This window comes from Heloderma suspectum, chromosome 12 (assembly GCF_057233095.1).
Source record: "Heloderma suspectum isolate Gila_16-S chromosome 12, 16-S_ref, whole genome shotgun sequence".
In the NCBI taxonomy this organism is placed as follows: Eukaryota; Metazoa; Chordata; class Lepidosauria; order Squamata; family Helodermatidae; genus Heloderma; species Heloderma suspectum.
Window position 1 is genome coordinate 2,154,622 of NC_139469.1, and position 13,503 is coordinate 2,168,124.

Consider the following 13,503-nt stretch of genomic DNA (forward strand, 5'->3'; position numbering starts at 1 on the left):
TGTGTTTGTCCCCTCCCCCCTGCTGCGGGGCAGCCTCCCCCTTAGGGGAATGGAGCGGAAAGACCCCTCCCTCAGGGGACCACAGCGATGTCCTATGGAGGGGCCATGCCTAGGGGGGCCAGGGGCTTCATTCAGGCGGGACAAGCACAACGTGCCCCACTGTGACAGCTGCGTCAGTTTGCTTGAGGGCTTCACTGTACCAAACCAGGGGCTGTTCCAACCAGGGATGCTGGAGAATCCACAAGTGACTCCAATGAGTTCAGTTTTCTATGAATCCAACCCACGGATTCCGCAGACTTATGGACTGTTTTATTTTTTAAAAAACTTTCTGGGATTGTATGCAAATTTAGTTGTACAAAAATATGAAAGATTAAAGAACACACAAAACTGACTGAAAACGCACATCTGGAGGGCATCTGCGCATTTTCAGAAGTGGTCTTTTGGCCAAGTGCACGCTTTCCAATGTGAACACAAGTTCAGGAAACAGAAACATCAATTTCTGTCAACAGATGATGGAACAAAAGATGCCTGACAATCTGCGAAACACAGATGGAATGGATTTTAGAAAACCTGTACTTCCCCAGGTCTAGCCCATGTGAAGCCAGGTGCATTCACTTGTGTATACCCCCTTCTGAAAGCTTCTGCAGCAGGAGGGTGCTGTGCACATATATAGAAAAGATAACAACAGCAAAATAAACGAGAACATCAGTGTGCTAAAATACTTTACGTTCCTCTGAAATCCTTTACACAAAACTCTGCCCAAGATACCCCAATGTATTCATCCAAATAAGCCCTTTAGAGTGTCGCCAAAAATCAGAATTATTTTGTGTTTGCAAACCCCCACCCGCAACAGATGTGCATACAACTTCAAGTTAAAATTATTACACACTGAAGACACACAATTTGAAGATTAAAGTTGACGGCACTATAAATACAAGCGGCCAGCTCAGCTGGGATTTCCACAGCATTCTACTCATGCCTTCAAATAAAAGGAGAAGTAAAACAAACTGAACACAGCTGGCAGACAAGAAAGGAGATTTGCCCAAATGGGGGGGAAAAACTTCTCCAAGGTCCCTTGGTCAATCGCCCTTTTCTCCAGGTGAAGCGAAAGCACTCCACGTACACAAAGTGGGCGAAGATCACAATATGGCGAAGTTTGCTTTGCTGCAGTCACTGCTTTTGCTGACACCGAGGTCCATATAAGTGGGGCTGTATTAGTGGCTTAAAAAAATAGCAAAGGAAAGTTCCCCAGGTCCTTTCGAAGCTCATGCCGTTACCAGTTCCCTTCAATTATCCCCCACCCCAATACCAGTGTGCAATACCAGTTCGAGGTTTCAGCGAGATTCCTCCCATTTTTTCTCTTTTTTTAAAAGCGGGATGTTTATTGTTTAAGAGATTCAGGTGCCAGGGCTGCGAGATGTTACCCAACAGCAAGCCACAGGCCCCCACAGCGGCTCACGTGAACGAGGAGAGAATTGCTTCTGCCCGTCACTTCTCGTCGTGTTCTGATGAATGACTAAGGCTGCTGCCGCCGGCCTCTGTGCCAACGTCGGCCTCTGGGGCTGGTGGCTGAACGTAGCCAACGGCAAGAATACTGTCCGTGTCAACCGGCGGGACCAGCGTCAGCGACTCCACGCTCAGCGCGTCAGTGCTGTGGTTTGAGATGAGAGAGATTGTGGGCTGAGGGGCAGGGATCAGGCTAGGGGACAAGTTTGACGTTTCCAGTTCCGTGGGCCTTGCGTGGTTCTTGCCAGATTTGGAGATCTGTATAGAAGAGTCATCCATGACTGACAGGTGGCTGGAGGCGGCGGCGGCCTGAGGCTGCTCAAGAGCTGCTGAGTCTTCTGTTAAAGAGAAGGGGAAGAAAGGCACACAGCCCTGTTACGTGAGTGTGGAACAAGCATTGTGAGATGCTAAAAGAGCCTAGAAGTTTGCTAGGAATTAGAATGCCTTACAATAGCTTCCCCAACCTGGCGCCCTCCAGCTGTGTTGGACCAGAGGTGGGCAGAATGTAGATTTCCAGATGTTTCTGGCTTCAGCTCCCAGCATTCCTGACCACGGATTATGCTAGCAGAGGCGTCCGGGAGTTGAAGCCCCAAACATTTGGAGAGCAACCTTCTGCCCACCCCTATGTCAGACTACAACTCCCAGCATTCCCCAACCAGAAATGCTGGAGGATGCTAGGAGTTCTAGTCCAACATGGCTTGAGGACACCATGTTGTGGGAGGCTGCCATACAGTATTTGCATATGGATAAAAGCAAATTAGCTCCAGGAGAGAGCGGAGGACAGGAAGGCCTGGCGTGCTATGGTCCATGGGGTCACGAAGAGTCGGACACGACTGAACGACTGAACAACAACAAAAGCGAATTCACAGGGTAGCAGGAAAAGGACCCAGGATGCTCAAGGTTGGACTTCCAATGCAGGAGGATTTGAATTCAAATCTCCTTTCAAACACAACCCAGTCTCAGTCACCCAGGTGTGCTGCAATACGATAGCTTATACACCTCCAGGGCCAAGGGGGAAGCCTGGATCCAATAAATGCTGGAAAGCACATGTCTGTACACTGTTAAGAGTGCCATGAAAATCATGTTGCTGCACCGCGAGACACATTCCGGACTGCTCTGCACCAGTGAACTGTTCGGAGCCTAGAAGCACCGATGAGATCTTTGGGAAACGGGAATGAGCCAAACAGGGAAAGAGGCTGGGCAGCACAGAGCAATGCTGATACCGACTGAAGGGGGCAGGGAGGCGGTGCAAAAAGGTCTCTTATGTGGAGAAGTCCATTCAAGAGGCATTTCTACGGTGCAGGTCAGTTTGTTTTGCTGCCCAGTACTATGGAGCAGGATCGTGGAGAAGAGCCCAGAGTTCGTGGTAGAGCATTGCATGTAGAAGGTTCCAGGATCCGTCTTGGGCATATCCAGCTAAATGGATCTCGGCTTGCAGGTCAGGGAAAGGCCTCCCCCCTCTCCGTGGGCTTCTCCTCCTGGGACTTTATAGAGAGTCACTGCCTGTCTGAAGCAGACAATACTGGGCTGGATGCACCAAAGGGTCTGAGTCAGCATAAGGCAGCTTCATACACAGCATTGTGCTTCCCAGAGCTCCTCCAGAGTTAACCACCTTGCTCCTTAAAGGACTATCTCACTCACAAATTTAGATGCCTTACGCCTGAGGTGGGGGACCACTTTCAGCCCAGGAGCAAAATTCCTGGGGGCTGCACTCCAGCGGTGGACAGGGCCAAAGGCAAAAAGGGCAGGGTCCCAAATCCCAGCCTGTTGTAGCTTCAAGTCCTTGCTGCCAGCCACTCAGCCGCAGGAGAGGCATTTCAGCCTTTTAGGGTGGGGAACAAACTGCACGAAAGCCAGGAAACCTGCAAACGCATGGCAGTGAAGGAAAGGGGCTGGGGCCAGGGCCCCCTGGGGAGCTGCAGAGCGCCCGATTGGGCTCCCGGGCTTGCGCTTCCCCACCTGTGTTGTCCTGCAGCATGCGCTCTGGGCCAGCTGGAAGCGAGCCCCCCCCCCCCGGTTCCAAGGCACTGGGCCACCGAAGGCTGCTGGGGGCAACAGCATGGGTGGGCTATTGCCTTCTAGCTTTCCTCACGAGCTTTCTGGAGGCACCTGGATGGCCACTGTGGGAGCCAGGAGGCTGGGCAAGTCTGATCCCGCCAGGTTAGTCTTATGCTTTGATGACAAAACTTTTGTCTAATCCAAGCTTCAAGACTGAAGTCAAGGAGTGGCTGAGGGTGCAAGGCTCTTGTTCTCAAGAAGGCTGGGTAACAACTTGATATGCTCCCCTGCCCCGCACCCCCAGTCATAACCCTGGAGCTCCTCCTCCAGAAGTATGGAGACCTCCCAAGTGAGAGACACACTTGATGCCCTCATGGTGCTAAAATTCACTGTACCTATATGCAGGCGTGCAGACTATTTTTTAGATCCACCTTCCCCAACCCAGTGCCTCCAGGTGGTTTGGACTATAACCCATAGGAACATCAGAAGCTGCCTTATAGTGAGTCAAGCCCTGGGTCCGTATTGCAGCCGTGGCTCTCGAGGGCTTCAGGCAGGGGTGTTTCCTGACCTACCTGGAGATCCTGGGGATTGAACCTGGGACTTGCGGCATGCGAAGGAGTTGGTCTCCAACTCCCTTCAGCCCCAGCCAACATAGCCAATGGGCAGGGATGCTGGGAGTTGTAGTCCAACACTTCTCCAGGGCACTCAGCTGGGCAAGGCTGGCCTAGATGAAGCGAAGCATTCTGCAGTGGTTTGGCTGCTTTCCGTTGCGTTTTGAAAGCAACATGGCAGCAGCCTAGGATAGTGATGCAAACCATGATGCTAGCCCCAAGATGCACACTGGAGGCCACCGTTGGGACAATCCATGGCAGAAGGGAAAACTAGCCCTGCTTTCCACGAGGTATTTGGTTGTTATTCTGCATCCTCTCTGAGTAATTCCTTGAGGTTTATAAGGGTCTCCTGGGAACAACGCTTCTGTTTGGACTAGTCCATTAAACTTAGAATAAGCAATTGACTTTGGCACCACGAGCAATGGAGGCAATTGCAGGCAATGGAGGAAGCTGTGGGCACTGTTCCTGCAACAGGAAGACCCCAGTCCCAGAAAACTTGTGGAAGGGCCACTTGCCTGCACTGTCCTGCACCAGGAATCAGGCACTGAACCCCCACGGGAAACCAGCAGCATAAAAGACACAGGAAGGGTTAGTTCTGCAGAACCTTTGTGCTTCATGCTGAAGTTCAACATTATGCCTTTTTCTTGTGGCCAGCTTGTGTTTATTTCCAGTATTTATCTGGCAATTTGTCCACTTGCTTTTCCTTTTGCCATCATTGGTTTTCCCCTTAACTCTCTTTCACCTCTTCTACAGCTGGAACCCTTTCCCCGTTGCCACCCTTCTTCTGTTTCCTCCTCAACACAACAAAAAAACTTCCACCAATTTGCAACCATATAACACACACACACAGACAGACTCTGTTTCGGTCCAGTAAAGAGATGCTGCTGCTGTAGGCTCCACTCCCGTGGAGGCAAGAGGATCAGCTATGGCAGCCTTCCCCAGCCTGGTGCCCTTCGGCTGTGCTGGACTACAGTTCCCATAATTCCCAGCCAGCACAGCCTGGGAATTATGGGAGTTTCAGTCCAACACAGGGGAAGGCTGACCTGTACTTACTAGACCTGTCTATATGGCTGCCCAGGGTCTGTGGGGCACTCTCTCCCCAGACAGCCCCCAAATCCAAAACACAGTGCACTGAGGAGCTGCGTTTTTAGGCAGGATTTCAAAGCCTTTTACACGCTGCCTGCAGTGTTGTGTTTCTCCTACTGCTTATCATTGTTTTTATGCTGTTGTATTATCACTACTATCTATGGTTTTGCTTTCTGTCCTCTTATGCCAATACTCAGTTGCTGCTCAAAGAATACTCCCTGATGTACTGGATCAAATGCGCTAAAGACCTGCGAGACAAGAGCTAAATTGGGTTTTCTTAAATCAACAGAGCCCTCCCTCATTCCAGGCACTTCTGGGTACATGGCCTTTGACAAAGAGGGAGATTTCAGGGAAAAACAGAAGCAGAGGGGGCATAATAATTGCTTGTCCAGAGTAAAGGAAGGAACTGGATGAGAAAGGCCTGGATAAGGGTATTTTGGTTATATAGAAAAAATATCTGCAAAGGAAGTTTTCGTAGCACAGAGAGAGATGCCCCTTCAATAGCTCCACTTCCCTTCAGCCCTAGGGCTCTGTCTGTGACAATCATGGAAGGTTCCCAGCTTTTGAAAGCCCCAAGTGACAGCTGCTTTAGGCATTTTGACCCAAACTAGCACCTAAGCTCCCCTACATACATCACGCTACCCTGCAGATCTCTAGATAGCTTGAGGCCCACCAGCCTTAGAGGAGAGTCTCCCTCCATGCCTCCACTGTCCGCTGGCAATGAACCTGGCGTGCATCTCCCATGGATCACAGGAAAATAGCCCAACTTTGTCTCCTCCTCAGGTACCTCACCCCTTACAATCCTTACATCTGCTGATGCTACGCAGAGGCATGCTTGGTGGCCCCTTATCACCTCTGGGTCTCCTGTCTCTTGAGCAAAAGACAAGGAGGCTGTGCTTGGATGCCCACAAGAAGGGTGGCACTGCTAGTCTCCCAGTAGAGCAAGATTTGATTGCTGATCTAGTTTAAAAATCACGTGTATGGTTGCTTACACCAGTGTTTTGATTATACTTCTGAGGGTACCACACGCTCCCGAGGTTTGCGGCACGGCATTTAGCGTTGCAGCACCCACCCTACCCTCTGGAACACTCCCCCAACTGACCTGAGACAGGCCACCATGTTTGGACACCTTCTTGAAGCTCATCTCTTCACACAGGCTTTCCTTGAGGTGTGACCCAGCCAGCTATGGTATGCGGCACACAGCAGAGTGTGACGTTTATTGCTGATTGATTTGTATCGTTTTTGTTTTTATTATTATAGTTATTGTTGTTTTGATGGTATTTTTTTTATACATTCACCACTATGATACCTCTGTGGAAAGCAGTATATAAATTTGCATAATAAATAACAATACATTGTAACCTACCCTACAGGGTGTCCTCTATGGCAATCTTGGTTATTTGTTACTTTTATATCTCACCTTTCCTTCAGGGAACCCAAGGCAATGTACATTATCCTCCTCCTCTTTATTTTATCTTCACAACAGCCCTGTGAGGTAGGTTAGGGCTGAGAGTCAGTGCCTGGTCCAACGTCACCCAGTGAGCGTCATGGCTGAATGCGGCCTTGAACCTGGTGTCCCAAGTCCCAGTCTGACACTCTAACCAATACACCACACTGGCTCTCTTGTTTGGATCACACATTCCCTCATTAGTGCTTGGCAGAAGAGTTCTGTGGAACCCAGAAGCTGGCACAAAGCGAAGTATCCGCAGAACCACGTTGGATCCTTAAAAAGCCAAATTCGGCCCAGAGACCTCAGAGCAGCACACATGTCATCCTCACTTGTTCTACTCTTACAACAGCTCCATGAAGCAGAGGCTGGGCCAAACGGCAACTGGCCCAAGGTAAAAAAAACAATTTAAAAGCCTCAGGGCTGAGTGGGGGTTTGGACTCAGGTTTCCATGGTCCAACACCACCCCACGGGCTGAACATGGGCACACATTTAACTTTTCTTCCTCCACCCCCAGCGTTTATGTTGCACTTGAGTGTTCAGAGTGCTTCACATACATCCTCTCATTATAAACTCTTCAAACTCTTCCTCGGCACTCGCCTTCTCCATAAAGCCCCTGGCACAAGTCCTCCTGCTGGGGGGGCAGGGGGCAGAAGGTAGATCTCTGGATGTTTCGGACTTTGACTCCCAGAAGCCCCTAGGATGGCCAAGGGTCAAGAATGCTGGGAGTCCAAAAAAATATCTGGAGATCTATTTCCACCCACTGTTGGCCTACCGTTAACTAAGCCTAAGTGCATGCAGCTGAGATAGGGCTACACTCACACCCTTCTACTTTTGCCTCAGTCACCCCCCGCCCTTCCTCCGGTGTCTCTCCTGCATCAAATTTGAGCTAAAGAGACCTGCCCTCTTTTACTTGTAAAATGCCACGCACAGTTGATGGCCGGTTGGCCAGTCATTATCATGCTACGAAAGAGAGGCTTAGCTAAGGGACACCCAGTGTGTTGGCAGCTCAGGTAAGGTCTGATGTGGAGGCTTCCTGGTTCCAAGGTTCATCACTTTGCCACTATGTTACACCAGCTCAGTTAGTATGGGTTTGTTTTAGTTCGTGAAAAGGCCTTTAGCACATGATTTCACATATTTGTTCTCTCTTTTTGAGGTTGCCCTGTAAGAGACCCTAAGCAGCAAGAGGGCACGAAACTGAATTGCTCTTACTAGGAAGTCAGGATGGCCCCCCAACTAGAGTGGTTTTCAGCACAAAGTACCTGCAGAACAACCCCCAAGGCAATGCAATGAGTGGACACAATGGATGTTGCATTCTTTAGCTGAAGGGTGAACACTTCACTTGTACAGAATCAACTGAAATTCTATAAAAATCAAAGCCATGTAAAGCTCCAAGCAAAGCAAAGTAAAGCAAAAGCAAAGCAGGGCTGCTTCCAGACAAGGCTTTTACTGTGCAATCACCCCGGCGTCCTTGATGGAACTTTACAGGAGATCCAAATGACATTGCCTTCAATTTGTAACCCTCCTGTGTTTTCCCACCACTTCTGACTTTTTTCTTACCAGAAAAAAAATAAGTAGGGAGGAAAAGACAGAATAGCTCCAGAATGCCTTTCAGATGGTACTGCTAGTAGCCCTCTGGAAGCATCCAAGGGGGTGGGGTGGAAGAGAGAGAAGCAGAGAACTAAATTAAGGAAACTGGATACCCCAGTGAGGAAAATGAGAGTTTGGCGGGGAGGGAAAGGTGGAGGAGAGATGAAAGGCACCAGTTCCTTTCATGGGTAATGTTTAAGGTTTTATTTGAGAAGAGGCTCCCAATCCAGTACATGTTTTTAGTGTCAGGGAAATAAAAAGTAGATTCTCACTTTGGCTGGCAGCCCAAAGCCAGATCGCTTTAAGAAGAGGAAGAACTTCAGAGGAAGTTGCAATCTCTCCCCACTCAGCTGAAGTAAGAGCGGAGATGCTACGGAGATGCTATGAAGGAGGGAAGCCCCCCCTAGGAGGGTCCTTTTGTTGCTTAAAGACTGTTTAGTGAGAACAGAGGAAGTAATGAAGGGCTTGTGAGAAAAATGCCAGAGCCCCTGCTACAGAGAAAAACATCTGATGTTCCTTTAACCTTGAGAAGGCAAATGCTGACAGAGAAGTTCAGTCTGTGCCGGAAAAGTGGTGGGGAGCCCCGATCAGTGTAATTCAACAGAAAGATGCAGGAAGATACGCTGCTTACAAGTTCTCTGTGCTTCTCACCTTTGACTTGGGCTTTTGTACAGTCTCAAAGATGTGGGAGGGGGGAAAGAGAAAAGAGTGATGTTCACATTCGCAAGCTGGGCTAATACAAATATTAGGAGAAAAACGACTACCAATTTTAAATTGTCACACTCTTAATATGGGGAGCTCAATGGTAGAGGAAGTCTAGTAAGTCCCAGGTTCAACCTCTGAAGTGACCTCTGTCTGCCTGGAGAGCCAGCTGGAGTACTGGGCTAGTTGGACCAATGGTTGGACAAAGTATGAGGCCATTTCTGTGAGCCGGGCTGTGAAGAACACAGTTGTCCATCCAGCCTAGCACACCCCACGTCTCTGAAAGTGAATAGACCCCAAGACTCAGAGAGACCAGGGTACAGTTGCTCTTTTTCTGGCCTCTGACAAATCCTGGTTGCACCAGGATGAACAACAACAGCCTCCTTTAAGACTGGGCTGCCCAGACTGTGCAAGCAACCCCAGCTGTTCCTCATGGTGGGGATATCTTGAGGGCAGCCGTCTCTAACCTGGTGACCTCCAGATGTGTGGGACTACAGCTCCCAGCATCCCCCAGACTGCTGGAGGGTGCCAGGTTGGAGAAGGTGCTTTGAAGACACCAGTGAAGCAGCACACAGTGAGAAAGGCAAGTGCCCAGTGAGCCTTGGCAACGTTACCAGAGATCCTGGGGGAGCCCCTCCTGGGCTCTAATGGGGGCAAGCAGCAGCCTGAGAAGCAAGAGGTCTTTTCTACCCCCCCCCCCACAAGGGTCTTGGCCAGGAGGCGGGCATCAGTCAGCACTTAGCCTCTTAAAAATCACTGCAGAGACTGTATTGCTGGGTGCAGATCGTTACTGTCGAGACAGCTGTTTTTCCATGGCACTCTGGAATCTCTCCCTCCTGGGATCACACTAGTCTCCACTGCCCGATATGCCGGCAAACCAAGGCATCGACATATTAATGAGCGTAATCACCACAGCACTTTTCAGTCAGGCTGCATGGATTAACTGATTCATCAATGCTATTGACCAAAACTTTCATGGTAAATTAAAATCTGCCCTTCAAACTGTCACAACTGATAATGAGCAAAGACTCTGGGCAAGGGAGCTTTGATGGCCATTCCTTGATGCAGCAGGCTGTAGAGACACATCCCACTCTCTTCTTATAGAATCATAGAATAGTAGGTTTGGAAGGGGCCTATAAGACCGTCGAGTCCAACCCCCTGCTAAGTGCAGGAATCCAAGTCAGAGCATCCCTGATGGCTGTCCAGCCTTGTCTTGCATGCCTCCAGTGTGGGAGAGCCCACTACCTCCCTAGGTCATTGGTTCCACTGTCGTATTGCTCTCAGTCAGGAAGTTTTTCCTGATGTTCAGCCGGAATCTGACTTCCTGTAACTTGAACTCCTTTCCTAAAAGTATTTGCTATAATTGGATGACACTAGAGTGGTGGTGGCGGGGGAGGGGGGGAGGTAGGGGTAGCAGGGGAGAGGGGAAGGGACATCTTTGCTTTTCAGGGCCATCCAACATGCACAGATGGCAGAGAGGAGACTTGGCTGGAGGTGTGTGCCCCATTGTCAGTTAGGCCATTTGCACATTAAATATGTCAGAGGACCTTTTTCCAGCAAGGTCAGGAGTTGCTGAGGAAAGACAGAGAGGCACGGGGCAATGCCCTTCTTTTTTGTGTAATCTTTATGCATGGAATTTGGGTAGAAGGTACTTTTCTTGCCTGAAAGGTTTGCCTTTACTCTTAAGTTCTGCCTAAAGAGAAATGTTCTTTAAAAATGGATTAAATCACACGCTCAGCACTACCACCAATGCTCAGGCCAAGCAGCATTCAGCAGAAGGCGCACCCAGTGTCACAGCTAGAAAAATGGGTCCAATTACGAGTTTGGCATGTAAGCAATGTGGCAACGTGGGCAACCTGAGGCAGATGAGGCTGCTCCACTCAACACACTGCAAGGTGAAGCCTGGGGTCAAGAAAAGGTAGGTGTGGAAATACGCAGAGAGGAAACAAATAGATCACAGGCTCAAAGGAAAATTATTCCACATAAAACCATGTAGCAAACGTATTACAAAAAGGATGAGAAAATGGCCAATACACAGCTGAGAAGAGACAACACAGACTTTTTAAATAAAAAAACAAACAAGCCCCTCATGCTTTGAAAACAGCTTGCCTGAACCAATTCATGCTTATAGTTTTAGAAGTGGGGTCCATTCTTTCAATAGCTGAATGGCTGCCTGAAGCAATGTCAGGAAGCTAGGAATATTTCTTTCCCCCTGGACCTGCAATATCACCCTCAAAGAGAGATACATTTTCCAGCCACCAAGTCCCACACCAAGTGTAACCCTGTCTCCCACGACTCAAGTATGAAAGGCTGGGAACTTGGCTGGATGAATCCCACCATCACTCACCAGCAGAGGCCAGAAGTATTTTGTTTCTTGGCAAGTGGGAAGAGCTGTGATTGTTTCAAGCAAGAGAAGACAAGAGGGAGAATTAAGAACAGCAGTGGGGGAAAAGCCAATCTGGAAAGGTCACAAGACAAACTGGATAGGAGACACCACGCTGGGGATTGTAGCTGGCTGTTTCTCTGTGTGTGGAAGAGGATCACAGCAATGCTCGGGTAGCACAGCAGTTGTGGGGGGGGGGCAGAGAAGAGGAAGAGAAACACCCACACACTCATGGAGAAACCTGCCTGAACGGATTTTGAAAGGACTGTTGCCGCCGCCGCAGCTCCCGGTGAAGGCCTAAACCCAGTGTCCACCGTGACCATCAGCCTCCGAGAGACTGAACACCCGCCGCCGTCCTTTCAGGCCAGGCCTTACTAGAGGAAAACACAGCGACAGATCACACAGCGCCTTTAACAACTGGGCTAGGGTAGGGTGGAAAGAAGATAAGTTATGGGTAATAACAGAAACAGGAAGGAGAACATGTTAAGAGCAACAACAACAAGACAACCATCACCACAGACATGTTCGTAACAGCTGGCATCCTGTGGGCTTGCTCCCTTTGTAAGCCATGAGAGGTTATGGAGGTGCTGTTTGGTGCTGAGCAGCTTCCTAGAGAATGCCACATGCTCACGTGGACTTGGCCAGGACTGCCAGATGACAGCAGCAAAGCGCTCAAAGACATGGAAACACAGAGGACGTGCAGGGGCAAAGCTTTCGCATTCAAATTTGATGATCCACTTAAAAATGAGGCAAGAGCAATCTTTTACAGATTTCTGGTTGGTTAGCAATATTCCATCCCACTTAAGGGTAATAAATTGTTCGAGCGTGCTCCATCTCCCCAAAGCAGGTGATAAATTATGATGTTGGAGAAATCTACCCATTTTGATAGGGAGTCTAATATACTGCACTTGGATTACAGTCAAAGATAAGTGCAGTGTTGTTGTATATGTGTGTGTGTGTTTTAATCCAATGGGAAGTAACAAGAAGGGTGGAGAGGAGGAAACTACAGAATTCAGAAGAAATGTTTCTGGAAAAGATCGTTTTGGTGGAACAAAAAGCATTGAACATTCTCTTTTGAAACAGAATATTTAGTGCAACGGACCACATCATGTATGGTATTTAGCCAGGAAAGAAAAGGACATTGGGAAGTGTCAACTGAAAATGTTTTCTACAAAAGCTCAGGGCTCAGAGCCACATACACACTATGGAGGGAAAGAGGGTTCCAGCAGCCCCTTCTTCCCATGTCACATAGTAGATTCTTTAGAAATGGAGGGGGGCTTGCAAAAGTAGACTGCAATATGGCAATGCCAAGCCCCTATGGTAGCCCTCTTGATCCCTGCCCAGCAGTTGGGGAATCAGGAACATGTTATGCATACAAATATAAAGTACACCGTTGCAGTCGCAACATTGGATTTGCCAAAGACAAAGTTTGCCATACTAGAAGTGAGATTACGTCTAACTAGACATGATGGTGTCACCATCTGTGTATGTTGGGATGCAGGTCATACCAAATACATATAAAGGAATGGGGGTTGTTGTTGTTGTTGTTCAGTCGTTCAGTCGTGTCCGACTCTTCGTGACCCCATGGACCATAGCACGCCAGGCCTTCCTGTCCTGCGCTCTCTCCCGGAGTGTGCTCAAGTTCATATTCATTGCATCGGTGATGCTATCTAGCCATCTCATCCTCTGCCATCCCCTTCTCCTTTTGCCTTCAGTCTTTCCCAGCATCAGGGTCTTTTCCAGAGAGTTTTCTCTTCGCATTAGGTGGCCAAAATATTGGAGCTTCAGCTTCAGTATCTGTCCTTCCAATGAGCACTCAGGGTTGATTTCCTTTAGGATGGACTGATTTGACCTCCTTGCAGTCCAGGGGACTCGTCTTCTCCAGCACCACAGTTCGAAAGCATCAATTCTTCGGCGCTCAGCCTTCCTTATAGTCCAGCTCTCACAGCCATACATTACTACTGGGAAAACCATCGCTTTGATTAGACAGACCTTTGTCGGCAAGGTGATGTCTCTGCTTCTTACTATGCTGTCTAGGTTGGCCATAGCTTTCCTCCCAAGGAGCAAGCGTCTTTTAATTTCATGGCTACAGTCACCGTCTGCGGTGATCTTGGAGCCCAAGAAAGTAAAATCTGTCACTGCTTCCATTTCTTCCCCTTCTATATGCCAGGAAGTGATGG

The 13,503-nt window shown here is 48.9% G+C and overlaps 1 protein-coding gene across 2 annotated transcripts in view; it reads right to left on the reverse strand.

Moving 5' to 3' along the window:
- Nucleotides 1–705: 705 nt before the first annotated feature.
- Nucleotides 706–13,503, reverse strand: part of CLEC16A (C-type lectin domain containing 16A) — a 118,946-nt gene continuing 106,148 nt past the window's right edge. Inside the window, exons 23-24 of one of the 2 annotated variants that reach the window (XR_014785487.1) lie at nt 11,569–11,697; nt 706–1,844 (exon numbers count right to left, since the gene is read on the reverse strand). Coding sequence is in view for 1 of the 2 variants with exons in the window: in XM_084818095.1 (XP_084674221.1) it covers nt 1,489–1,844 (356 nt within the window). In the remaining variant the exon portion in view is untranslated. The remainder of the gene's footprint in view (nt 1,845–11,568; nt 11,698–13,503) is intronic. The other variant, XM_084818095.1, reaches the window with a different exon arrangement.